This window comes from Mastacembelus armatus, chromosome 24, assembly GCF_900324485.2.
Source record: "Mastacembelus armatus chromosome 24, fMasArm1.2, whole genome shotgun sequence".
Classification (NCBI taxonomy): Eukaryota; Metazoa; Chordata; class Actinopteri; order Synbranchiformes; family Mastacembelidae; genus Mastacembelus; species Mastacembelus armatus.
The window spans coordinates 8,575,572-8,602,545 of NC_046656.1; the positions used below are offsets into that span (position 1 = coordinate 8,575,572).

Below are 26,974 nucleotides of genomic sequence, written 5' to 3' on the forward strand. Positions count from 1 at the left end.
GGACAGGCTCTTAGGGGAAGACTCTTTAGTGGAAATCTACTTGTCAGGCCAGACATCAAGAGGGCCGCACAAGTGAGTTTAACTGCAATGAATCTATACAAACCAGGCAGGTAGACATAGACTCATGTAGCACAAACTGTAAAACTGCACAAACAACACTCCCAAAATGGTCGACAATCTATGCAAACTGTATCTAAGTTTGTGCTAAAAAATATTTAATGTAACAAGCCACTCTAAGTTAAACTTGACCTTCAGTTTATAATCCATTCTTTGCTTGGTTAAATTAAAAAAAAAAAAAAAAGTCATCCATTCAAAACTTTTTGAGCCTCTTACAGTCAGTGATCACATCCAGGACAAGGAGTGTGATAGGAATATCCTTATCAATTACTCATGCATTACATACATGTGAAATGACTGGTTTTTCACATCACAGGCCTACACTGCTCAGAGACTGGATATATATATGTGATAGCAGCATTATTATATGGAATTGTTTTCTGGATCTAGGCATTGAAAAGCCTCACAGTAACTATTTACTTTCAGAATTGGCTTGCTACTTGTGAAACAGTTAATGTTTTCTTCTTTATTCGCACCATATGGCTGTCAAATGCTGGGGAGAAACCCACTGTACGCACTGCAACACCACAGTAAATATTCACACACTGTGGTAACCGGATGATAATCTCACAGGAGATGACTGGTGAGCGATTTATGATTTACTGTGAGGCATTGCAGTCTGTTCGCTGATTTTCTTTCTATATTTCATTATTATTGAACACATTCAATCAATTTTGCAATGCTATAAAACTTCTTTTTACTATTATTATTAGTATATTTCCAAAATTGTTTGGCAAATTTGATTTATAGTTTAAAATGTCATGCCTCATAGCTTACAAGCCATTTATAGCAATTTAGTGACAAGTTGCAATCAGCTGCAGAGCTGTATTTTGTTCACTTTCAGACTGATAATCTAAGATTTATGATAAGAAATGAAGCTGCTACAGATTAAATTGTGATAAGATAATGAAACACACAGGCCTGGCCTTACACAACACACACTATTGCAGCTCTCCTTGGCATTCGCAGCTGAGAAAAAGGGCTAGGCTAAGCAAGGCCGCTTGTTATTTGAAATTTTGATTGCAACCATCTGCAACGTTGCTGGTGTCATTTATTTTCAATGACAGTGTGAATCTTATCCGACTTTCCCTGTGGGGTTTCCACATGTGTGATTGTGTGTATGCCTGTGTGTTCAGCTCATAGAACTGGAAGGGTACAACAAAGAAAGGGAGACAGGTCTGAACCCATATAGTCTGGTCGACTGTCATATAAGTGCCTCTGGCCTTACTTTGCCTTTTACCAGGAGAACAGAGTGTGCAGCTGGTGTTAAAATGTTTTGTAAGGTCAGGATTTTCGCGTCAGTGGAAAACAGTCTTTCTGTTATGCCGCTTAGCAAAAGCTCATCAAATCATCATTAAATAAAAACAAATGTTTCATATCCAGCAAAATAACATTTTCTTATTTTCTTATTAAACGTAGGGCAGAGTAGAACTTGTCAAACAGTGCTGTAATTTTTTTTCTTTGACTTCACCTTTTCCTCAGGCATAATGAAACAACAAAAAGAGCCATCATCGAGACATAAGAGCATATAAACATGGACACAATAATTAGGGATGAGAGGGATTTATAGGGGCAATTAATGTCAGAGGAAATGACAGGAATTTTAAGGTGCTCCTGTACTATATACACTTTGGCATGTTCTACCTGGCCACTACTGTGAAAACACTGACAGGACTATCACTTTTTTGTCTATGACATACCAATGTTGACAGCGAAATTACAACGCAACTCTACGCAATCCGTATGGCAAACATTAACATTCACAATTTAAAAATATCTCAGCTGCAAGTGAAAGAATTTCTCGCCTCTGACAACACTGTTCCTTCATTGAGAACTCTTTACGTGGCTTAATATTTTTTTTTTTTTTATCTTTTACACAAATGGAAATATTGGTGAAAGAGGCCCATTGTCTTCAGCTGTGTCTCCCATCTGGTACATATTGTGCAGCGGCAGTGGCAGCAGCAGTGACTGACTGACTCTCTCTTCATCAAACTGATAGGGGGTGCTCTAAGGCTGCTTGACTTAGCTCACACTTGATAAGGCAGAGTAGCAGGACTGTCACTGGGTGAATATAGCTCTGTGTATGTGTGTCTAAGAAAGACAGAGAGAGACCAAGAGAGGGAAATAAAGTATGTGTGGTATCGTGTTAGACAGCTGGGTTTTATTGCTATCATCACGCCTTCTCAACGATGGCATGTTTGACAGTGCGTCTGCTATGCTCCCCTTATCTATCAAGCATGTTCCTCTCACATAGAGTTTATACAGAGGAATTAGATGCTGTCTGTCATGATGATAGGCTACACTACATTAGTGTGTTTTTCTTTCGTGCATGTTTCCATTTCACCGTGTTTGTGTCCATGGGTGATTTTTTTTTTCCCCTACAAGCATTCCATGCTCGGTTCCATCTTGCACATGTTTTTCTCACACAGGTGAGCCTCGGGATAGTTGAGTGAGCGGGTCTCAGCAGAAAGGGGTGTGGTTTTTTTTTTTTAGAAGATGTCCGACTGATATACCAGTGGCATAGTGACAGTGCCAACGCCTGCTAATTACTGCCTTCTTCCCCCCCGGCCAAGTTACTCAACCATAGGTTAACAAACAGGCCCTACTTTATTTGCCTCTGTCTCTCACAGGGAGAAAACCAAGTTTAAATGCCCAGGTGTCTGTCAGCTCATTGACTCGATGCTGACTTTTTCTCATTCATGACACATAAAGATCTGGGTTTCAAACCCTGCCTTGTTTGTTGTTAGCAGATACATCTCCTGCACAGCCCTGCTCATATGCATTCCGCATATGCATGCATGCATGCATATATGCATGCATGCATGCATACATGCATGCAGCGACATGGCTTGTGTGAGCACCCTGGAACATTAGTTCATGAGAATTACAATCACAAGCTGTGAACTGTAGGTAAATATGTGTTTGTGTTCCTTCTTTGCCACCAAAGATTATGAGATGGAAATTATCTGGCAGGCGTCCAGGAACCCATCGCCATTTAGAGAAAAGATATTTGGCATCGACTCATCACTCCAGGGCGAAGTGAGTGGACTGGAAAGTGTGTGTCTGTGTGTGGGTGTGTGTGGGGGTGCTTGGATAGGGGGGTTGATTTATGGTTGCAAAGAAATATTTGAAATATTAAATTTGGTAGAAATGTGTGTAACATTCAGCCGGTACTGTGCCCAAGTTTAACGGTTATGACTGTGAGTATAGAGGAGCAACGCCTTCCTGACAGTTTGAGATGGGTGATAAGAGAGTTTAGGATCTCTGCTCTGATAACTACATCAACACACGGGCTCACAAACCAGCACACACACCCTCTTTGTCTAATCTTTGCAATTATTAGGGTATCATGTTTGGAGAAAGACAGAGAAGAAAGGCACAGGGAAGGGTGTGTGGGGAGGGGGAGATGCTGGTGCTAGAAGTGGAGGAGCTGCAGAGACAAGCAGGCGCTGTTTTGCTCCTCTCCCAGGCATCAACACCTCTCCCTGGGTACCCGCTCACTCAGACGCCCCTAGACTCTCTGGAGCTTCAGATTTCCTCCGGGCTTTTAAGAAGAGGACACGTTTTCGTACTGGTACATCGGGGTAGTGTTAAAAAACATGGAGCTGGTCCGTGAGGGATTTACGTTAAGCTGAGGGAGTCAGTCTCCGCCACAGGGGAGGAGGGGGGAAAGAATGTGTAATGGTTATTAATGACCGTGTCAGATCTGTGAAGAATGAGATTTACTCTCTTAACAGGACCTCAGGTTTGGCTTTATAGATTTTCTGTCTGTGGAGAATACAGTGTTCAAACTCACCTGTGTACAGCTCCATTCATGTACACGCACACACTTAGACATCTTACTTTTACCCCCTCTTTCTCATTTTTCTTTTCTGTCTTATTCTCTGCTACACACAAACATGAACACACACACACACATACACACACACAAGCTGGTAGATGTGGCCTCTGCTACGCTACATTTTGTTCTGCACAAGTTGGGGTTCCCACGTGGTGAAGGCAGCCGTCTAGCTATGACAGCTTAGTGCAGCAAGGGCCCTCACCGGAAACCCAGCCTACACTGTGAGATGAATAGCTTCCTGGCCACACACAAACACACACGCGATACACACACAGATACACATATACATAGAGTCTGTGTGCCGGGTCCCACCCACGCAGATCTCTCACAGATAAGCAGCACAGGTGTTTGTCTAGGCGAAGCAGGTTTACAGCGGCGTTGTTTTATGCCATGAAAGTGATACAATTGTGAACGTAATGATCGCCTCGTGTGGTAGGGAGAGATGGCTTTTATCAGGTAATGTTATCAGGAATAACTAAACCGCATTGCGTATTGTTTCTCTGCCTGCCTCTCATTGTTTTTCTTCTTATCTTTTAAAAAAACAAACACCACCAATTGACATCTTTTATCTTCCTCTTCCCTTTTCCCCAGCAGAGGCCAATCATGATTCGGGGGCGGGATCTCCATCTCCAGAGCCATCCACCCCCAGCCCTCGGAGGGCAGGACCTGGGGAGCATGATCTGCTGACTTGTGGCCAGTGCCAGACCAACTTTCCTCTGGGCGATATCCTGGTTTTCATTGAGCATAAACGTCGCCTGTGCCGGGGGCCTGGGAGTGGACCAGGGTCCTTCTCCAAGCCTGGTGAGAGTGGCGGGGTCACTGGCATTCCCATCTCACCTAGGGCCAGGTCACTGGAGCTGGGTAGAGGTTCCATACCTGTAGAGGTGGGTGTCCAGGTGACCCCCGGAGGAGAAGAGGATGAGGAGAGGAGGCTGACGCCGGCCAAAGGAATCTGCCCCAAACAGGAGAGAGGAGGTACGGCAACTGGAACACTCTGTAATAGGGTGCATATAGAGGAGCCAATAAGCAGCTCAGTTCCAAACACAGTCAGCTCTCTTGTCAATATAAAGGTACTCATGTAGGTGCAGAAAGCACGCACACACACACACACACACATGCACACATCTCTCACCTGTCCAAGACAGATAGCTCTCTTTAAAGAATCCCAGCTGCTTGTTATTTTGACAGTGGCCTTCAGGAGGGATTAATGTAGCCTGGGATGATTTCATTAGAGTGAGTGAGAGCTGCACTGTGTGTCTATTCTGCTCCGTTCTAAGTAAAACATCATACACACACATGCGCACACACACACACACACACACCAAACATACACACACTGGCAGGCCTAAAGGACTTCTTCAGCTGAAACCAATTGTGAAAGGCGAGGAAGAAGGTGATAGAAGGAGCCGCCCCCCGTGTGTGTGTGTGTGTGTGTGTGTGTGTGTGTCTGTGTTTATTTATTTATTTTTTTGCACAAGTGAGTGCACATCACGTGTCTGTTTGTAAAGAAATCCTGCAGCATATGAAAAAAAGAGGTTAAGAAAGCTGATTAAAATTCATCTGTGTGCATGGTGAGGAGAAGGGGATTAATAAAGCAGCAAGGCCGTTCATCTGGCTATGGGGTAGGGGGTGGGTGGGTGGGGGGTGTAGACTGCCAGCGCTGGAGGGAAACCAGTTCAAAGTTATCAGAGGAGGCAGTCACCATCACACTAAAAAGCTGGGAAGGCTATCCAGGATTACACAGGCTCCAGTAGACTAAGAGAGGAGGGAGACGACTGTACTGTAAAAGTTACCAGCCAGATCTAAAAATATTACACATTTAACACAGTGTTCAACTGGTATGTCATTATAAGTCTTATGTCAATTGTAACAGGGAGACTTTTATTTTATATCATGTTATACATTCAAGATATTGCAGCCCTAATATATACAGTAGCCCTTCAAAATAAAAGTCACGAAACGGCACATTCAGGTTACTTTGTTTCAGGCATGTTTTATTAATATTATAATGATTCAAAAAAGTCTTAAACAACTGGCCCCACACATCCAAATGACCTGAGTGGTTATACTGGTTTCTAATATATTTACATAAGACATGGCAGACTAGAAGCTTTGATGTCAAAGGTGTAAATATAGACTTTATGTAGATATTATAAAAACAAAGTTGTTTGGGGTCACAGGAGGTGCACAATGTTTTTTTAAATTACATTTTTGTGGTAAAAACCCTCAGAGTAAGCGACTTTTAATTTAGTGTATGTCATTCATTCATTCATTTATTTTTTTTTTACCGTAGGATTAAACTGGTCTGTGAAATGTTGCAGTATGCTTTGTACAAAGTCCTGGGACACAGATTATAGATTTGCACATTTTGTTAATTTCAGAATCAAAGCTGGTGGAGACATCTATTGTCATCACTACAGAAGTCAGCACACATGCAGAGATTCTGTGTGTGGCCAGCAGCTGTGTGTGGCCAACATATTTTGGAGTGGGAAGAATATTACAGAAGGAGATCACAAACAATATGTGACAGCTTAAGTTTTGGTTGTCACTGTTAATTTCAAAAACTAAAAATCATGGGCATTACTTTGTAGATTGCAGAGGGGAAAAATGTACTGACTGAAGAAGCAAGAATGTATATTCAATCAATTTGGCTGTCTCTCTCTACCCTTACTTTTTAGATACTAAAGAGGCTTTTGTTAATTCTTTAAAATTTAAGTTATCCTCTGGAAGTTTAAAGAACAGCCTTTAGCAGCAACCCTACAGGCAGAAGAAAAAAGCTTCTGCAGTGAAAAAAACTCATTTTGCATGTCAGTTTGTCTTTTAGGTGGTCAGAGGAAGATCATTTAAGCAGCATTAGTGAGTGAATCAGCCTGTTAGAGTGACAGTCAGTTAGTCACTCAGACCGGCAGTCTTATCACTAAGAGAACAGGACATGAAAGCACTCGAAGCCTCAAATGAAAGAGAAGAGACGAGCTTTGTTCAACACATTAGATTGCCACTCAAGGCAGTCTCAAGTTTCAACCAAATTAGATTACATTATTAGGTCTAATTAAGTCCAGTGTGTTAGCAACACACACACACACACACACACACACACCCTCACACACACACACACACACACACACACACACACACACACACACACACACACACACACACACACACACACACGCACACACACACACACAGCCCTGTCTCACTATAGTTGTGATATATAGACACTCACAGACATTCCCTAGACCCTAACCCTTAACCCTCATAACACAAATTTGAAGTTGTGAGGACCGGACAAAATGTCCTCACAAGAATGGTATCAGAGTAAAATGTGTCCACATAGAAAAACATGTACACACACACACACACACACACACACACACACACACACACACACACACACAAATAAGGAAATATCATCACGTTTGCTTGCATGTGGTACTGAGAATTAGTGAGCAGTCAAAACACATGTGCATATAGTTGCACAAAATGTGGTCAAAAAAAAAAGAGAATATATTTTCCATTTACACACCCATAAGAATAGACATTTACATATACACAGTAAATACTGTAGTGTGCATGAAATGCTTGTGGTGGATGCATTACTCTTAACCCTCCCCTATTCTTGTATTACTTTTTTTTTGCTTTACCTGGTGGTGTTTTACAACATCCTGTCTGGCCTCTTTGTCAGACTGCTTGCTTAAACTGCAAACATGCTGCAAGGCTAGCAGATTCAACCCCAAAAGGTGTAAACACACTCACACAAACACACACTTATGCACAGCCTTTTCTTTAAACACACCGCATAGATGAAAAATGGCCCTTCTGTGCCCTGTTTTTTTTCTCCTGAATTTCTCTTGCTGATGCATGCACTATGTGTGTATATGTGTGGGCTTTGTCAGAGTATGTTAATATATGTATGTGTGCCCTGTATGAATTTGTGTACGTGTGTGTGTGTGTAGCATCTGTAAAGAATGATGCGTGTCATCAGGCAAGCGAGAGGTTGTCACTGGGGGAGCGTTACTATGCTAAGACGACCCTGGCCCTGCTTTGAACTCCTCCCAGGACGGCTGCTGGGCCCCCTTGGAGCACTTTAAGACATCCAGTACATAAGGGCAAAGTCATATCATGACAACCCCTCTCTCTCTCTGTCTTCCTCTCTTATTCACAAACACAGTTTATAGAGATCACTGTAAATATTTCATGAGGCGACGTGAACGACAGCGACATCCACAAACATCTTTCTCTGTTTCACTGTCCACCCCTGATCTCTTTGCTGTCACATTTGTGGGCAACACAGTCATATCACTACATTAGGCTAAAGGTTGTTTTTAGATAGGAAGCTACTTACATGCTCAGTGTAATACAGATACTGGTGTTCTTACCTGTACCGAAAGAGCTCTGGATTTATGATCAAAGGCTTTAAATGTGATACGCGCCACTTTAGAACTGTCACACCTACATGTAAAACATTTTTGTGGGTGTGAAAGTGTGTGGAAGTGCATTTTAATGTGATAAAATCTACTTCTTTTTAGCTAATGAGTGCCACGGGATTTTTTTTTTTTCACCTTAAATGAGTCATAGTGGTTTCTTTCTTGATAATCTGTATGGTAACCTCCAAAAAGTGACAATGACCTCTGCACCTAAAGAGGTCAGGGAGTGTTCAACACTTGTTTCACTGCTGCTGTCACTAACTGACATCCCAGTCTCCACACCTCTCCACCAGTGTGGATTTGAAGGTGTCTCTTTCCTCTCCTCTCTTCACTACTTCTTCTCCCTCTCTGTTTCTCCCTCAATCTTTTTTTTGCCCCACTACCCAATGCTCCTTTAATCACCTGGCTTGCTCTCATTTCCATATTAAATAGGCTTTAATCATGAAAAGCAATCAGGCTTTTGCATATTCATACCTTCCCCTAGTACGCCGGCTTCCCTGTCTCGCTCCAGTGCCAAGCAGCCAGTAATCAGTAGGCAGGCGGCGTAATGCCATAGCCCCGGCCCATCGCATGAAAACACACACACTGCGTGAGTTAGAAATAACTTCACATGCTACTTACGTATTATCTCTACTCTGAGAGAGAGAGAGGAAGATAGAGGGAGAGGGATAGAGATAAAAAAAAGAAAGATGGCGAGACTGATCCCTGATTTGAGCTGTGAATATTTGTACAGAGGCTCAAGGAAAAGTCGATTTGCATAATGACTTTGTAGTTTTGCATTAATCACATTTGCATATGAAAATGCGTTAATTACTCCTGATGATTTTTTTTTAAACTTGCTTCATTTGATGTCCAAGCTCTGGGGTTGTGATTAGGGGTTACATGGTGGCAGTTGTGTAGGTGGGGTGTGTGTGTGTGTGTGTGTGTGTGTGTGTGTGTGTCTGTAAGTGGGTCTCATGTGTGTTCATGCTTTTGCCTTTCTGGCGCAGCTTGTGTGTGTTTGTGTGTTCTTACATGAGTGTTTTGAATGCTTGCCAGCGAATTTATTTTGTGTCTGCTGTTTGGCATGTGTGTCTATTTTCATTTTCTTATATGTGTGTGTGCATGTGTGTTCCCCACTTTCTTTGAGTGGCAAATATTTTCTTATTCCAATGTGGGGAAATAGAGGAGCACACATCTTCCCCATTTAAATACACATTTCTTTTGAACAACATAAACCCACACAGATTCATGATAAAGGATCTTCTTGTCATGTGCTTATTTTCTTCCACTTTTGGGTTCCAGAAGGGAAAAGAAAAAGAGAGAGTAAGAAAAAAGAGGTATTTATAACAGAGGTATAAACTCAGGTCAGAGTATATTCCAGATTACTTCATCAAGACTTCATCAACATTATTGCTTAGAAATAGAATAAACAATGCTCCCTTATATGTTAAGATTTTAATTATTTTCCCTTCAATGCAATATGTAAGCCTATTCTTTAGAAAGCATGTTTTGCAGTCTTTTAGAATAAATTAAATGCAAAACATAATTTGCACACAATACCTCTTGTTTTTAGGCCTGTGTGTTTAGAACTGCACGTGCCTATGGAGAATGCTGCATGTGAATCAGTATGTATAGACAAGTACAGGTGAATCTAAACATAGAGTCATATACTGCCCAAAAGCATATTTATCTGTCGAAATAAAATAAAAAAAATTAGCCACATGTATCATATGTCTTTCCTGACATTTACACATGAGCAGCGTTGGGGAACCCGCAGAAACACACAGCTCAACAAAGCTTTTGCTTTAGCTTAAAAATTAAGGTAAACTCATTATATCTCATTATATCAGTTATTAGTTCACCATTTATGTATCTCCATGTAAGCATTTAGCTTCATATGTGTGTGTGTCTGTGTGTGGATGTACACAATTGCAGTATATGTATTCCTGACTGGGTATGGGCCCTACTGTTGTTGGCCCATAACACTGTGTCTCAGACAGGACCACCCCAGGGGCTGTCTGAGTCTGCTTATGTCTGTCTGTCTGCTATATCCAGCAAGGTCAACTAGTTCTATAAAGGAGCTGCTAAAATGGCACAGCTGCACATGCACCTAAAGCCACGGCCACCTGAATCGCACACACACGTACAGAGTTAGAAATATACATTCATAGGTTTAGGCAGAAAACAGGAACATGCATGCCGTAGAGTACGCGCACAGATAAGAACCGCACACACAAAACATACATGCATGCAGGAATGCAAACACTCCCATCTCACATTAAGGCCTGCTCCCACCAAACATACTCACACACGCATACAGACACATGCACATACATACACAGCTTAAAGGTTCCCACATGAAGGCATCAAACGCTCCACAGCCAGCTTTATGGCACTCATATGGCAGCAGATTTGATATTTTCCTACCACAGCGGGGGAATAAAACTCGCCACTAATTTGGACTGCGAGCGCCACCGCTAACTTTCAGCATGTGCCGACTGACTGTGTCTTCCAGATGTGCGGACTCTTTGCTCCTTAACAGCCTTACTTAAGAGGCATTAGAAACCTCACACCCCGTCCTTGCTATGCATGGAGAGTGATGATGGTGCTTTGCTATTCAACACAAACACCCTGCTTTGTGTGGAAGCTCTGAGTGAAGTGCTGATGTGAACTTCATGGTCTTGCTGCTATGAACCATAAGTTGTTTTGTGTCAGTGGGAAACTGTGAATGTGTTTATGTTCTTTGCATAAATAGCTATAATCAAGGTAATTTGACTGCTGTACTGTGGTTATTCGAGCTACCTCTCACTTCTCCTCTCTGGTAGTGACATTTGATAACAGCTGTACTTTCATCAGTGCTGAGTAATGTACCAAATTTTATAAAGAGTCTACTGTAGTTACAGTATATACTTTTACCTTGTGTATGTTCACTTTCAAGTACACACGCATGCAAGGCCCTATAACCAGCAACCTGCTTAGCAATTTGTCCACCTTTATCTTGCTCTGGAAGCACTTCTCACAAACACAGATGAAATCCTCATGTGTCTGTGTGTGTTCAGCTATTGTGCAGTCTGCCACACATTAGTGCATAGCATATAATACACCCTTTCAGGAGTAAAAGGGGAGATTTTCTGACCGGGGCGTTCACTCCCGTTTTTCCATTGAAAAGTAGCGTGTGTTTGCCTTTGGGAGGAAAAGGGCTACATTAGTAATTGTGAAAAGGAAAAGAGATGGTGCTTGTTAGTCAGTCAGACAGGGGTAATCCTACTTGCTACAATGTTGTTGTTCCTTTCCTCTTATCTTATTAGTGTCCTGCTCTGATTGGGTGGGATTGTGGAGAAGAAAATGAGGAGACAGTGTTTATGGCGGTATTTTTCCTTTTACAGGCTGCTTCACCACAAGAGATATTGAAAGCCTTTCATGGTACACTTACGATTCCCCTTATTTCATCCACTTATTTGTCTGGAGCAATTACTAGGCACACTAGGCACAAACACATGACGAACATAAGCTGCCTTTATGTTGGTTTGTCACTTAACTATAAATCAGTGATGTGCCAAGAACAATATCTAGTTTGCAAACAACATATAATGGATACAACCTTCAAACACACTACACAACCCTCAGATACACAGTAGTTGTTTACTATAAGCAGTAAAAGTTGTATGAAAGGTGGAAAAGAGCTAAAAATTTACAAAAACCTAATTTAAAAAATTTTTTGGTTCACACAAAATATATTATTTTAATTATTACATTATATTATATCAATGCTGTGAACACCACAGAAATGTATGGATGGGTAGATCCAACCTGGGTAAATTAAAGAGAGACTATTTGCATGGCTAGTTTACTTTAATGTTTCTTCAATTAATTTTAATATTGGGTGGACACATCCTTTAAATGAAAGGGAACTCTCAAATGCCCTGTTGTCTTTATTTATTATAAATGCAAATATGTTTTTTCTTTCACTTTAATTTTTACAAGCTGTACTATCTACAAGACTAGGACAGAACATCTGCTCTGGTTTGTTTCTCCGATGAAAGAGGGCTTGCACTGTCATGTCCATAGATGGCATTGCAGACGGGGAGTTAACTGCTCAGGGTTAAGGGGCTATATGGTCCCTATATACTTGTGTAATTCATACTTTTTCCAGAAAGCCTTCTTCTCTGTATCTGTCTTTCCCAGAGCAGAACAGAGCAAGCCAAAATGAAATAAAGCCTAAGATGTTATCAGGGTGATTGGTGCCAGCGGAGCTTGTCTGGGCCTGTGGTCTGGTGGGGCAGCACTGGCCCATACCAGCGCTCGTATATGTGTGGGTGTGAGTGTGTGAGCGCGTGTGTCCTAAAGGCACTGGAGAGATGAAAGCTTTCTTTAACCATAAGCTATGCAGGAGCCGTGCCAGGAGCAGGAAATGTATCAGCATGATAACAGCCAGAAAGACAGAGAGAAACGAGAAAGAGAAAGAAATGAGAGACAGAGGGAGAGAAAGAGAGACGGGCCACACGGAACCCACAGGGGAACGGCCTGAGGCCAAACCCGGATCCATCACACACGTCACTTCATAAATATGTTTTGGTTGTGTATGTTTAAAAAAATCAATGTACAGTACAAGTTGGCATTTGTACTGTACATATACTTTCATACACACACAAACACACACACACACATATATATATATATCTGTAGATAGATAGATAGATAGATATGTATATACATATGTGTGTGTGTGTGTGTATATCTGGGGAGCATTCAAAGTTAGGTTTTAGAGATAGCACAAGCCAAGAGACGGTTTGACACACCTGAGTTTCAGGACCTATCCTATGAAAGAGGGAGAACAGAATTCACCTGGAGACATGACCGTTGCAAATGTTGTGCTGCCGGTCTTTCACTGAACCACAATAAGACCTTATAGATGAGAGGTTGATAAACAGATACCACAAAGCAAGAGTGGGTCTTCCATGTGTTGCCTTATTGCACATCCAAGCTGAAACTGATTATCTGTTGTGCCTTCATTGGATGGAGTTCATTTATTTGTGGGTAATCAGCAGACTGACGGTGCATTTTATTTAAATGTTTTTTTTAAATCATTTTTTTCTAAACAGTTTGAGGGGCTCAGACTTAGCAATACTACACATTGTATTAAGGTCGCAATTGAGCCATAGCCTGCAGTTGAAAATTTAAAAATTAGCATATTTCCTTTTACCATTCTCATATTTGTGTGTTAGATATGAAACTACAGCTGATGAGAAAGTAGCGAGAAATAGCTAGCCTATGAAAAAAAATTACCGATATCCATCTACACGGCTAAATTAACACATTATTTAATATTTGTTACTTAAAACACGAGAGTCTTTTTTTATTATACTCCCAACATTTAGAGTCGTATTTACCTTCTTGTCTAACAAACTTTTTTCCCCCAGTCAAACTATTTCTTTAAGAGTTCTCAAATACCACATACCTACTTTCTTTTTAAAATGGGCTCCAAGAGCAGAACTGTTAAATATGAGGAGCTGAATACCACTGGTCCATTTTTATTTTTAATAATCTCCCCTTTTTTGTTACTTGGGTTTAGTAAGCTAAACGATAATTAGATAGCTTGCAAATTGGTGTCAAATGATGCAACACCTCTTGTGCTCTCTCCTGTGAGGCTCGCAGCCTCTGCTTTGTGTTCGAGCATGAGGAAAAAGCACTTCATCCTCTCCCAGCCTTAAGTAGCTGGAATTAAATATTAAACTGGAGAAATTGTGGAGTAATAGTAAAATAGCTCATGAATGTTCAGGCTCTCTTTCCCAGTCATTGGCATGGGCATGGCTGAAACATGTGAGGGGCAAGTTTTATAAGCGGGCTGTTTGGGTTGGAAGGGCTTATGTGCTGAGTTCGGGCCACAGTGGTATTTTCCTGTGGGCTGCTAGTTAAGTGGGACTGGCTGCTTGGCTCCAATGGGCAAAAGCCAGCTGGGGACCATTATTACCACTGAAAGAATATAGCACCCTTGTCACAGAATGGTAGACAGAGATACACACACTGAGCATCAGAATATGGATGCAAACACTTGCACAGACTGTACAACACAGAGACACACTCTGGTACACACAGGTAGGTGCTGACATATATAAAGTATAACATGTCGGTGCAGGATGCCGTGGAGGAATTTGCAAAAAAGACACATGCCTATCACATGCCCAGATCCACACTGTATCTCTATGTGTAAGATTTCACTGTTGTTTTATTTATCAAGGTTGATACAATAAAGCCACATTTTCACACTTCTTTACTTACACAATACATTTTATGCACTGTTTGTATAAAATGATTGATCCAATGAAAAATTTAATAAACCCACAAAACAGAATTCGCATGTCAGTCATATGTCAAACTCAATTTCCTATTCACTGCCAGTGAATAGGAAATTGACTTTCTGGACAAAGTGAGAGTCCCTGAGGGGTATAACTGGAGCTCATTTGGATGTAAAACCTCAAACAAACATTGTGTGAGTCCACAAAGTCAGTCTCCATTTCACTGTCAAAGCAGCTTGAGTTGTCGTATTTTGATGCCCTCACCTATTCAAACATTTAGTGTTTTTCTTCATCTGTTGCTCCAGTGGAGACCTTAAAATATGTCATACACTATTTATTCTATTTACCGGTTCCCCTTAATTTAGCACACATGCACCCTTAGTAATGATGCCACTGAGCTGTTTTTTTTTTTTTTATGTTGTCTGTTTTTCCTGCTGTGTCATGGTAAAATGGGCAGGTGATGGAATAAGAGATTAAAGTGCTATAGCAATTCGATTGAAAATGGATATGCAGGTGATAAAGAAAAACAAAGCCCAAGCCTCCCTTTCCCATGCTGTCTGCAATTCTCTTTTTCCTTTTTTCTTTGTCTTCTTCTTTTTGTATTTTCCATTTCTCCCACCATCCTCCCGCCCTTCCTTTCTTTTCATCCTCTCCTCCATCACACTCCTGTCTCTTACATCTTCATGCAACTACAAGCACGGTGGAGTGTCATCCATTTGTCAGCGTCACATGATAGACAGCAGACCCCACAAGTGTGCACATATGCACCACACACACACACACACACACACACACCCACACACACACACATACAGGCACTGGGACCAGTTAGGAGCTGATGGCAATGAGTCAGGCTTACAGAAATGCCACAAAGAGCTTAGCTAATACACTTTATGGAGCTCCTATTTTCTTTTCATTCTCTCTCTGTCTTTTTTTTTTGTCTATATCAGCCCCTCTTTCTCCCTCCCTCTTTGTCCTAGAAGCCAAGCCAAAAGTCATAGCTCTTTTCTGACAGAGAGGTCTTTCCAGTTATTTTTCACAGCATGTCCTCTGTGCCCTAGCTGGGATAGCTTGCCTCATGGCGGTAACATGCTCCCCCTGTCGTGCCACATGAGAGCCTCTTCCACTCATGCATTGTTATACAGCTGGACCTGCTCAGTGTGTGTGTATGTACGTACCTGTGATCAAGTTGTTGGAGATACCTGATCCCTTTTATTGTTCATTTGACCCGCATCCCAGGAGGCATGAGGGTCAGGGTGGAGTACCCAGATACCTTGTACAGGTGCTCGATGTGTACGTGAGAGAAAAGGGGAACAGAAAATTGAATATAGTTAAGAAGCGAAAGAGAAAATATTTTGCACTTCACTTTCAGTCCCATGAGCTTTTCAGTAAACACATTAAGGAGCACTGTTTCTTTAAATCCTCTCTCAGGCTGTCAGGCATTTCAGCTGGTCATATTGGCTGCAGACACACACACACACAGACATGTGCACGCACGTACACACACGCACACACCAACAGATGTATATGGTTAGCAGGCCAAAGCTGTTTTGAGTTAGCATGGAGCCAGTCACACTGTGTGAGAGCCTTACCCCCTGCCTGCTACTGCCACCCTCCACAGTCTCTCTCCTTCTTTTTGTCTCTCCATCTCACTTTTTATTTAACTACATATGTGGGGTTGTACTGTAGTTTATTGTCCAAGCTACTTATGTTGTTTGAAACACACACACACAGAAATGTACAGTTGATTTGTGTGAGCTGGCTCTCCTGATTAGCAACCTTCATGACAGGGAAGCCATCTCAGCAGAGGGGAGGAGAGCACGGAGGAAGACGGAGGAGGAGTAGGAAGGACGGATGGGAGATGTGAGGTGGAGGAGAGGTACAGAGGTGTAGGAGGGGGCAGGGGGGTTAGGTGAGGAGGCTGGGACCCTGGGGACCCCTAGATCACAGCCATGCTAATGAGGAGCTGCTTTGCCAGCAGCGGAGGTGTCAGCTAACCCCTGACAGGTGCACACATGCGTACTCCCAGAGCTTGTTCTGGTGCGTGCTTGTGAGAGTGTGTGAGCGTACAGAGAGGCTAGAGGAGGGGAGGGGCTGCAGGGGCAGGTTTCTGTCCCACTGGCCTAGCCTGCGGGTGGCTTTGTTCTGTATGCAAATCTGTTGCCGTGGTGTTCTGTCGCCCTTGATGGAATGTACAGCGAACCTGAACCCCAGGAATGCTGCACTGCATGCACACATATAGACACACACACGCCTACTGTAGCATGTCCTGTGCTTCCCGACTCACCTCCTTGTTAACAGCCTGAAACTGCACTGCCTTGTGTTTCTGCACTAAAACAACATTATTCTCCGCACAAACGTTTGTTCTCTGGATGTTATATTTTTCACCCCATCTAGTTTGAACTGTCCATGCCAGTGAAGGTGACACTGTACAGAAACTGGTAGGAAAGTGTTCAAATTCGACTTGTTTTCAATTATGTTTTTTCCGTGAGCTTTGTGAGACTACATTTGGCAACAGTATTTATTACCATCCTGTCAATCACTTTCAGCTGGGTATTAATATTATTATTATTATTATTATTATTATTATTACTATTATTGTCATTATTATTGTTGTTATTTTTATGTGATCTCTCTTAAACAGAACATATGATAAAGACCCCACAATATAAGTGTAATGTAAATGGACGGAGCTCATGCTTTGAAAATATGACTCCGTCTCAGGCTGGAGGGATCGCATTAAATTAAACACAAAATCCACATGTCTGCACCATACGCCTGGTGTCTACTTCAACCCCACCGAGCTCACACCAATTTTTCTACACTGGCCATATGCAAACAGTCAATATCGTGGCTCCCCTTCATTCACTGGCATTTTGTTTGTACTTTTTAAGGCAAAATAATGGCTATAAAAGGCAATCTGGAAAGAATAAAATCTGATGTAAAGCTCAGATCCTAGTCCCTGAAGACTGGGCTAATTGGCCTGGTGGTTTAGTTAAAAAACCAACCCAGGAGAGAAGGCGAGCATTATTATTGGCCCACCTCAGCTCCATGCATGTGCCAATGTTTTAATAACTTCCTTTAGGCCTCCTGGCCCTTAGCCCTCATTTTGTTGCACAGGATAGAGAACTGCCCTTCTGAGTTGGTCTCAGTTTTGTTTTGTGTTCATGTTGTGAGAAGTCTGCCTGAGAAGACACCTGGGCAGGAAATAACGGATAGTCTTTTCTAGGGGAACCCCATCACGTTTGCAATTTGTGGTATTGCTAGCAAAATGACAGTGTGTTTAATGCGGCGCCATATTACAGGTTCCTGCTGTGACTCATTTAACCTCTCTCATCTTAGTCGGATCCACTGAACAATGTCTGGGTCAGTTTATGTGTGTCTATGTGCATATGGTGTGCCAGAGTAAAGTGGGCAATTGGGTCCAGTATCAGTCACTACGACAATGTAGGAGAATGTAACTATTTTAACTGGTAGTTGACCTTGGCGGTCAGGCAGTGGTGAAGGGGTCTCACCTGTGTGTCAAGCAGACGACTGTAATTACAACAAACTGAAGCACGACATGGCCCACAGTGATTTTATAATGAACCTTTTATTGGCTGGAGCACTGAGCAGCGACAACAGTTACACTCTCGCGCATGTGTGCAAGTGTATGTGTGCGGGAAGAATGGAGTGATGCTGTCTGTGCCTCAGTATGTAAATGTATACGTTTGTGGATTTGTCTCATAGAGAAACATGGAGCTGTAGTATCTGTGATGTTTCACATATGTTTGGAAAGGGAGGTTAGCAGCTGAGGGGGAGAACTGTCAATCAAGCACGCATGTCTGTAGAGAGGCTTTAACATCCTATAAATGGATTCCTCCACTTCAAATTGTTGCAGAGTTGCACCTGAAAGGAAGCTGAAACCAAGAACCTGTTCTTTCCTGAGAACCCACGTCTAGGAGACTACTGCATTTTTTTACATGTCCTGTATGATTGCATGATAACAATTTTTGCTATTTCTATTGCTTTTCTTTTCCTCTCTGTTTTCCTGCCTTTCCTTGCTTGTTTGGGACGTTGATGAAATTTGTCTTTGGCTGTCATTAGGTAGGAGCCATCAGCTGCCACTCTATTAGCTGCCACGCTTCCTTTAACAGCATATGGCGTGGCTGTGTAAGATATGACAAGATGCAAATGTGTTGATGGGTTGGAAGGTTGTGGGGGTGGTGCTATGTTATTGGGTAGCTTGCACCGATCAGACAATGGGTGCAGACAAAATTGCAGATTAAATGGAAAAAAAGGGCCAGATTGAGTGAGACCATCAATCTCTTTCTCAATCTCACGTCTCACGTTTTTATATTGATCCTCATGTGTTGATAAGGTTATACAGCTCCCAGGTTTACAGACCCCTCTCAGTCTCTGGGGGCATGTAAATAGACTTAATGTCTGTCACTGTGTATGTATGTGTGTGTGTGTGTGTGTGTGTGTGTCTGTGTGTGTGCCCTTAAAGTCCCTCCACCTCTCTCCTTAACCCCTCTCCTCCTCCTTTTCCCCTCTCTCTCTCTCTCTCTCTCCCTTCTCCCCGTCCAAGCTGTTAAGCTGTCCAGCTTTCTGCTGCCAAACGGTCGTGTGAAGCCTAGCCAAACTAAACACGGGCAGGCAGCCCGCCACTCGCCACCCGTCCCCACTCCCTCCCCCTCCCCCTGCACACACATTCACAGACATACACATATTAGCAGAAAAAAATACATTCACATACATGTGAACACACATACACACGCTCATTTGCACACGTTAGTAGCAGGAGTCAGTTCAAGTCCCACAAACAGTGAAAGTGACGGCTACACCAGAGCCCCACTAATAGCAGAGAAAAACAGACAGAATCAGTAAATGAGCCCCTCATTAACTTTTCTTGACCCCCTCTCCCCTGGGGAAAGCCAAACCAATCACACCGCCAAATCAGCTTCCTGTACTAGACACTGATCCAACATCAGCTTTTGCTCATCTGTTCACTATGGTACAAGTCTGTGTGTGAATTTGTGTGTGTATGGAGGTGTGCTGTGAGAGACTCAGGAGACAGAAGGAAAGTGAAAAGAAAATACTGCTATGCGTGTCTGTATGTGTGTTTTACATTCCATGACAATGGGTGGCTTTGAGGCAGTCAGCCATCTTAAGCGCTCCTTTCTTGATCACATAAGACTTTGGACTAGAGCAACTTTTCCGTCTTTGTTTTCCCCCTCCGGGCTCCAAGCTTTGGGGCCGCCGTACCAACTTGACTCCGCTTGCGGTAGCCGTTGATGATAAAGTAGATACAGATGCCTTTCAAGCAAACACACAGCTATGGAAATGCCTCTTCACTGCTAGCCTGTGTTGAATTAGATGAATCCCTACCCAGGCTCTTTTTATGAGTCACAAACAGGACCATGCCACAGTGACTGATAGATTCATTTGGCATTATGAAGTCACAGCATTTAAAGGGGGCAATTTGTCAATTACTGACCCACAGTTTTTGCATATGTGTGTGTGTGTGTGTGTGTGTGTGTGTGCAGCCACAACAGATCACTTTACTGTACTTGTTATTACACCTGTGACATAGAGCTTTATTTAATGTGCATACTGTGTTAGGACCGGAGGGGTCTTTGCTGTTTACACACAGTTTCAATCACCTCTCCTGCCTTACCTTTTGTGTGTCTCTCTTTCTCTTTAATGCCACACCTCACCCTCTCTCCCTCCCCTCATCCCATATTTCCTTTTTTCCCCATTGGTGTTTTTTTCATGGCTCCCTCCCCTGTCTCCATATGGAAATGACAGAGTAGACGAGATGGATCTGTATATTAAAGCCTAGCTGACATTAGAATTAGCATAATGTGTCGTGGCCTTAGGGCAGTGCCTGCCATCTGCATTAGCCTGTAGACACACTCAGGAATTTCATGCACAGAGACAAAGCCAATGGAACAGCAGCATATGTAGACACACACAGAAGGCCAATATAACTCCAAATACAATATATTTTCTAAATATAATTCCACACAGGTTGATAAACATGCAGGCACTGAAATGTAATATTTTGGTTTAAAATCTTGAATAAAAATGTTTTTACTTGCATACTTTATGGTTTCAACAATGTTAATGGTTTGATTTCTATCTGCCCACAGATAAAGATGAGCCATCCAGCTACATCTGCACTACCTGCAAGCAGACCTTCACCAGCGCCTGGTTCCTGCTTCAGCATGCCCAGCACACTCATGGCATCCGCATCTACCTGGACAACCACCCAGTTAACTGCTCCCTTACTCCTCGTATGGCTCTGCCTCCACCCCCGGGTGCTGATGCCCTGCCTCGCTCCCCTCTCCCCACTTTTCTTGGAGACACCAACAACCCATTCCATCTCCTCCGCATGGCTGCACCCTTGCTCAGGGAACACCCCCCTCCCCCAGGATACCTGGAGACCCGGCTGCCTGCCACGCCACCCTTTGTCAGCCCTCCACCTCCCCCAAGACCCCCTCTAGAGCGACTGGGCCCAGAGGAAATGGGGCTGCTCTCCCAGCACCCCAGTGCCTTTGAGAGGGTGATGCGGATGACTCCCATGGAGCCTCCCTCCATGGACTTCTCACGACGGCTGAGGGAACTAGCGGGCAATACAACCAATAATGGGGGACCCACACCTCCTCTCTCCCCTAACCGTGTGCCACCCATGCACCGCCTGCTGAGTCCCACACTTTTCCAACCTGGTGCCAAGCCCCCAGCATTTCTGAGCTATGCCCCACAGCCACCCACTTCTCAGGGGGGACATGGTAATTCCAGCCCTCTGGATACCCAGGGGCAGAACCAGGCCCCAGGGAAAGCCAAATCCTGTGAGTTCTGTGGCAAGATTTTCAAGTTCCAGAGCAACCTGATAGTCCACAGACGCAGTCACACAGGAGAGAGGCCATACAAGTGTCATCTATGTGACCATGCCTGTTCCCAGGCAAGCAAGCTGAAGAGGCACATGAAGACACATATGCACAACAAGTCCGGATCCATGAGTGGATCCCCAGAACAAGGAAGTAGAGGAGAGGGAGGAGAGGGTGAAGAAAAGAGTAGGGAGGGAGATTCAAGGGGGATGGGGATGGACAATGAGGAGGAGGAGGAGGACGAGGAAGAAGAAGAGGAGGAGGAAGAGGAAGAGGAAGAAGAGCTGAGGAATGGAAGTCGGCCAGATTCCAACTTAAGCGAGGACTCCCAGGAGTTCAGGCAGAATAGGGAGAATGGCCCCAGACAGTCTCCTGAGGAAAAGTCTCTGGGTGGAGATAGAGTAAGTGACAGTGGTGGAGTGGGGATCATGCATCCATACAACCATCTGGACAATCACCTTAGACTTAACCCTAATAAGAGAAATCTGGATCGACAACCTAATGGAGATGGTGGAGAGAGGAATGAAGCTGAAAGAGAAAGAGAGAATGAAAGGGAGCAGGACAGAGAGCGAAATGAGCAGCAGGACCAGAGGCCTGTGATGAATGGCAGAATTAGTGTATCTGAAGCAGACTCCTTCCCTGGGCTGTTCCAGCGTCGGCCCACCCCCATCACCAGCCCGAGCCCCTCCAACAACAAGAGGATCAAGATTGAGAAGGAACAGCTGGAGCTTCCCCCAACCATACCCCTTATCTCCCCAGAGAATGTCTACTCTCAGCTCCTGGCTGGCTACGCTGCTTCACGCCACTTCATCAGAGAACCCTTCTTGGGATTCACTGATTCCCGCCAGTCACCATTCGCCACGTCCTCTGAGCATTCCTCTTCAGAGACGGGAAGCCTCCGTTTCTCCACCCCACCTGGTGAGCTGATGGAAGGAGGGAGCGCCTCAGGCCGCAGCGGCAGCAGCACTCCTCACCTCCTGCGGGGACCAGGACCCGGCAGGCCCCCGAGCTCCAAGGAGAGGAGGAATGACACCTGCGAGTATTGCGGTAAGGTGTTCAAGAACTGCAGCAACCTGACGGTGCACCGACGTAGCCACACGGGGGAACGTCCCTACAAGTGTGACCTGTGCAGTTATGCCTGCGCCCAGAGCTCCAAGCTGACACGCCACATGAAGACCCACGGGCAATTTGGAAAAGAGGTATACCGCTGCGACATTTGCCACATGCCCTTCAGTGTCTACAGCACACTGGAGAAACACATGAAGAAATGGCATGGCGAACATTTGATGTCCAGTGAGGTTAAACTGGAGCAGGCGGACAGAGGTTGAGCCAGCAACCATTTGTAATACAGCCCGCAGTGTACATTCTCACAAACATTTACACAAAAGCAAACACATACACATACGCACACACATGCACCCACAAATGTCCTATAACCACTCCTTCAGCTATGGGGCTTGGCTGGATAATCTCTCTTAAAAAATAATGAGACTGATTGATGTTCATCTTTTTTTCTTGTCACAGAAACTGCCACCTGAGAATATAAACAAAGGGAAACTTCAATGAGAACTTGTCTGAAATACCCCAACTTGGTGTTTCTTGGCAAACTGTCTGAGGATTTTATCAGTTAGGAATCCATGGAGCCTTTCTACTGTGCAATAATTTCTGTATTTATTGGATTTTTGTAATGATATTTGGCATGTGCAGGTACATCTTTGTGGGATTTCATATGGAGTTAGTTTTGAAATGTGCTAAAAAACCTTTTTTTTTTCTAAAATACGATAACTGGAAAGAAGTCACCCTTAATACAAATTTTCTTTTTTTTTTCCTTTAAGGAAGCTTATTATGGTGTGAGAGTAAATTTGTGTGAAGCAGTTAGCTTTTAAAAGTAAAAATAACTGTTTTCTATATTAACTGCAGCAGCGGACTACAATCCATTCCCTGGTACAGGCCTAAAGCACTGAATGTCAGCCTGACAATAAAACATCATGTTGGATTTTAAAAATCCAACATTGTCTTATAGACTGGATAAGTTACTTAATTTATTCAGGGAATTTGCCCTTTTTAAATATTGGCATGTGAATAATTTCAAAATGCAGTCACTGTATTGCTGTCCTTGCTTCAGTCAGGACATAAATAAAGGTTGCACTTAATGGAGGTACCCTTAACTGATGCTCAGTACATTCCCAGTATAGGATTAAACCACCATATTTAATATGTTGAATAAGTTAAGACTACTTGTGATTAATGTGAGAAGAACAGTCGTGTTTATAGTTTGTAAATATATTCTTTTTTTAAAAATATATGTTAAAGTAGCCCCGACTATACGTGAACGATGGCCTAAAACTAAACAATCAGAAGACCAGCTGCTCGCATTATCCACAGTGTAACTACCATACATTATTGCTTTATCAGACCCACTTGATTACCTCTCCCACTTCCCCACTCCATGTGTACTTACTCAAAGGCAATTTGTTAAACGAAAGCTACTTCAACAATTCCAACACTTTATCTCTCACTCATGTCTGGTGTGGTATCTCTTTCTGAACCAGGTTGACTTCCTGTGTCCCCTTAGGAACCACAGAACGGTTTCAAATGAAATTCATATCAGTATGTTTTAGCGCGTGTGTTCTTCTCTCTTCAGTGTGCTCTAAGCCTCTCTCCGACGGCGTCTTTTCACAGTTCACTAGCTCAGATTCATGCATTAGAGCGGCTTTTAAAAAGGAAGCCTGTTCATTCGCCTCACAAAGTGATATGGGTTTAACTCCCAGTAACAGATTTTGAGACAGTGTGCATGTTCGTGACTTTTGGGGATTATGGTTTTTATTTTCTGCATCGTTCATCCTGAAATGAATCTGCTGCAAAAAAAAAAAAAAAAAAAAAAAAAAGCCAATATGCGTTATGATAATTTTGAGCACAGCTACACTCGGGAATGGCCGGGCGACCTTGAGTAGGGGGCTATTCTTATAGTAAAGATGAAACATTGGAACTGAAAAATGAAGAAGTGTGAGAAAGAAATGGAGGGAGAGAGAGCAAGACCTTGACCAGGGAGAAGAGTCATTCAAATGAAATTGGAAGCATATGAAAAGTGTGTTTTTTTGCTTGTACCCAAATGCACATCTAGTGACCACATCTTATAACGGACTGTCAGAGTGAGACAGGGTGAGCATGAGAGGGAGGGAGACAGCAAAGCCACATAAAAGGAGATTGAGACTACATGTTTCATTTTAGTACTGCAATTCTCCATCATCAAAATCATCTTCACGTGAAAGTTTGACCTCTTTCTTTAGCCTATTGTAAGGTTTCATGGGCACCATTTTGTTTTATTAGATAAATGGTTATACTGTACCTTCAATTCAAATTTCTACTTTTGTGATTTAACAAAGGAAATGATGTTAAGATCACTGCAGCTTTCCTTAAGCTAGTCGTTTACTGTGTAGTTCAATATATTTTAGTGAATTAACACACAAAAAGTCAGATTGGCAGAAGTTCAGCTTGCCAACACATATTGCATGAGTGCAGAAATCTAAATCTTATTGTAAACGCACAGTGTATTCATTACAAGAAAACTCAGCTCAGTTAGGCCAAAATGAGCCATATAACTATGAAATATATAGCATTCAAACAATGAACCGTGGAACCCTGACAGTCTTATAATATGTTTACAGTGTTGAAGTATGCCATTAATGAAATACTCTGTGTTAGTGTTTAAAAATGATAAAGTATTGTTTTCTCCAATGTTCTTTCAAATGTTTTGAGTTTTGCAGTTTTGTATGATTATCCTGGTGGAGGGATTTTATCTTCATGAATATGTTTCTGTGTTATTATTTGTTCACTGTAGGGAAAGACATTTTAAATGTAATATTGCAGAATCATGCCAGATTACTATTTTTTTTTTTTTTTTTTTTTCTGCAAACGAGTGGTGCCATCATTGACTTTAGGTCTCTTTAGTTTTTTATTTTTATTTTTTTAATGAGTTTTCTGTTGGTTTGGTGAAGCTATCCTTCATGGATGTAAAACAAAATAATTAAAAAAAAAAAAAAAGAGAAGAATTAACCTTCGGCAGGGGAATGCAATGGTGTGTTTGGGAATTTTTTCCAACTGAATTCTATGAGACATTCATGAACGTGGTATTTTTCATTGTTTTTCCTCATGGTTGGTTGAAGGTCTTGTGATGGCACTTACAACTGTAATTTCAATACATTTTTCATATTTCACTTTCCACAACTTTCACTTACACTCTTTGTACAAAATAGTTTTCTTGTTCTTATTGGGGGGAGTGCATCATTGTGAAAAAAGTGATTTCAGAACAGTACACATCTGCTGTTTTGAACATATATGTATTTTTGTAATGTGTTGAAAAATCAATACAAGAAAGCCAACACTTCAATAAATGTTGCAATTGCTCTATGATTCAAGCAAAACTTCATTCTGATTTTTTTTTATCTTCCATGACCACATTTAATAACTTATGCTAACACAACAAAAGGTACAGTTTAGTGTACTAGAAGATCTTTAAATAAAATTTTGCTAAAACCACCACCAGATATTTTCCTTGTAAAAAACTACAACTGTAAAACTAAAAAAAAAAATAGATTTGATCAATCTCTGTTGATCAAGTAAAACTAAACTGCATTATATAATTGAAATACTGACTATAGGAGAGAATGGCAACATCTTTACATCCGCACAGGTGAATCATGTATTTCTACACTAAAACGTTATATTATTAATATTTTAGTTTGACCTCTGAGCTGTCGTTGGCTAGTGAGGAGCCAACAGTGGCTGACCGATGCAGGATGTAAACTGAAAATAGACATTAATATAACAAGAAATAATCTATTTTCTGTAATGTGTATTTTTTACATTGTAGAACTGAAGAGTGTTTTTTTATAAAGAAGAAGAGACACACGTTATCACATAAAATATATTGCCAGAATTTGACTAGTAATAATGGCAATGACTTGTACAGTGAAATGTTCAAATTTGATTATGTTTGAGCAGCTGCATGGAACCTATAGCAGAAGAACAATAGAAAACAAGAGCTTATCAGAAACTACGGTTGTCATGGCTTCTTGAGAAACAGAAGATGCACGATCAATCGACCATGTCTTTGCTTCTGAATTCTGAATATAAAGGTTACTACAAAAATGTATTTATTCCTCAGTGTTTTTTTTAACTTACGTTGGAGATACATTCCCACAGTATAACCTAAAGCTGTTTCATGAGAAACTACTAACCCACATTTTTAAAACACTAACGTTCATAGAATGATTGCCAGATAACACGAGTCTAATGTAATAGAAGATACAATTAAAGCTTCTTCCCCTGTTTTTTTAGTCATGTGAACTGCAGTGGATGTTGGATCGCTACAGTGTCATGTCTAAAAAAATCCGACTTGTTTTTATGGCTGAAATTTAAGAAATGCGTTTTATATTG

At 42.2% G+C, this 26,974-nt stretch overlaps 1 protein-coding gene across 7 annotated transcripts in view; it reads left to right on the forward strand.

Moving 5' to 3' along the window:
- bcl11bb (BCL11 transcription factor B b) overlaps positions 1–25,953 on the forward strand; it is a 29,892-nt gene extending 3,939 nt beyond the window's left edge. For 3 of the 7 annotated variants that reach the window (XM_026318222.1, XM_026318223.1, XM_026318224.1), the window contains 2 exons: positions 4,550–4,933; positions 20,798–25,953. In XM_026318222.1, the coding sequence (XP_026174007.1) occupies positions 4,550–4,933; positions 20,798–22,863 (2,450 nt within the window). In that variant the 3' untranslated portion in view covers positions 22,864–25,953. Of the gene's footprint in view, positions 1–4,275; positions 4,415–4,549; positions 4,934–20,797 lie in introns of those variants that run through there. The other 4 variants (XM_026318228.1, XM_026318227.1, XM_026318226.1 and 1 more) reach the window with 4 other exon arrangements.
- Positions 25,954–26,974: the final 1,021 nt, after the last annotated feature.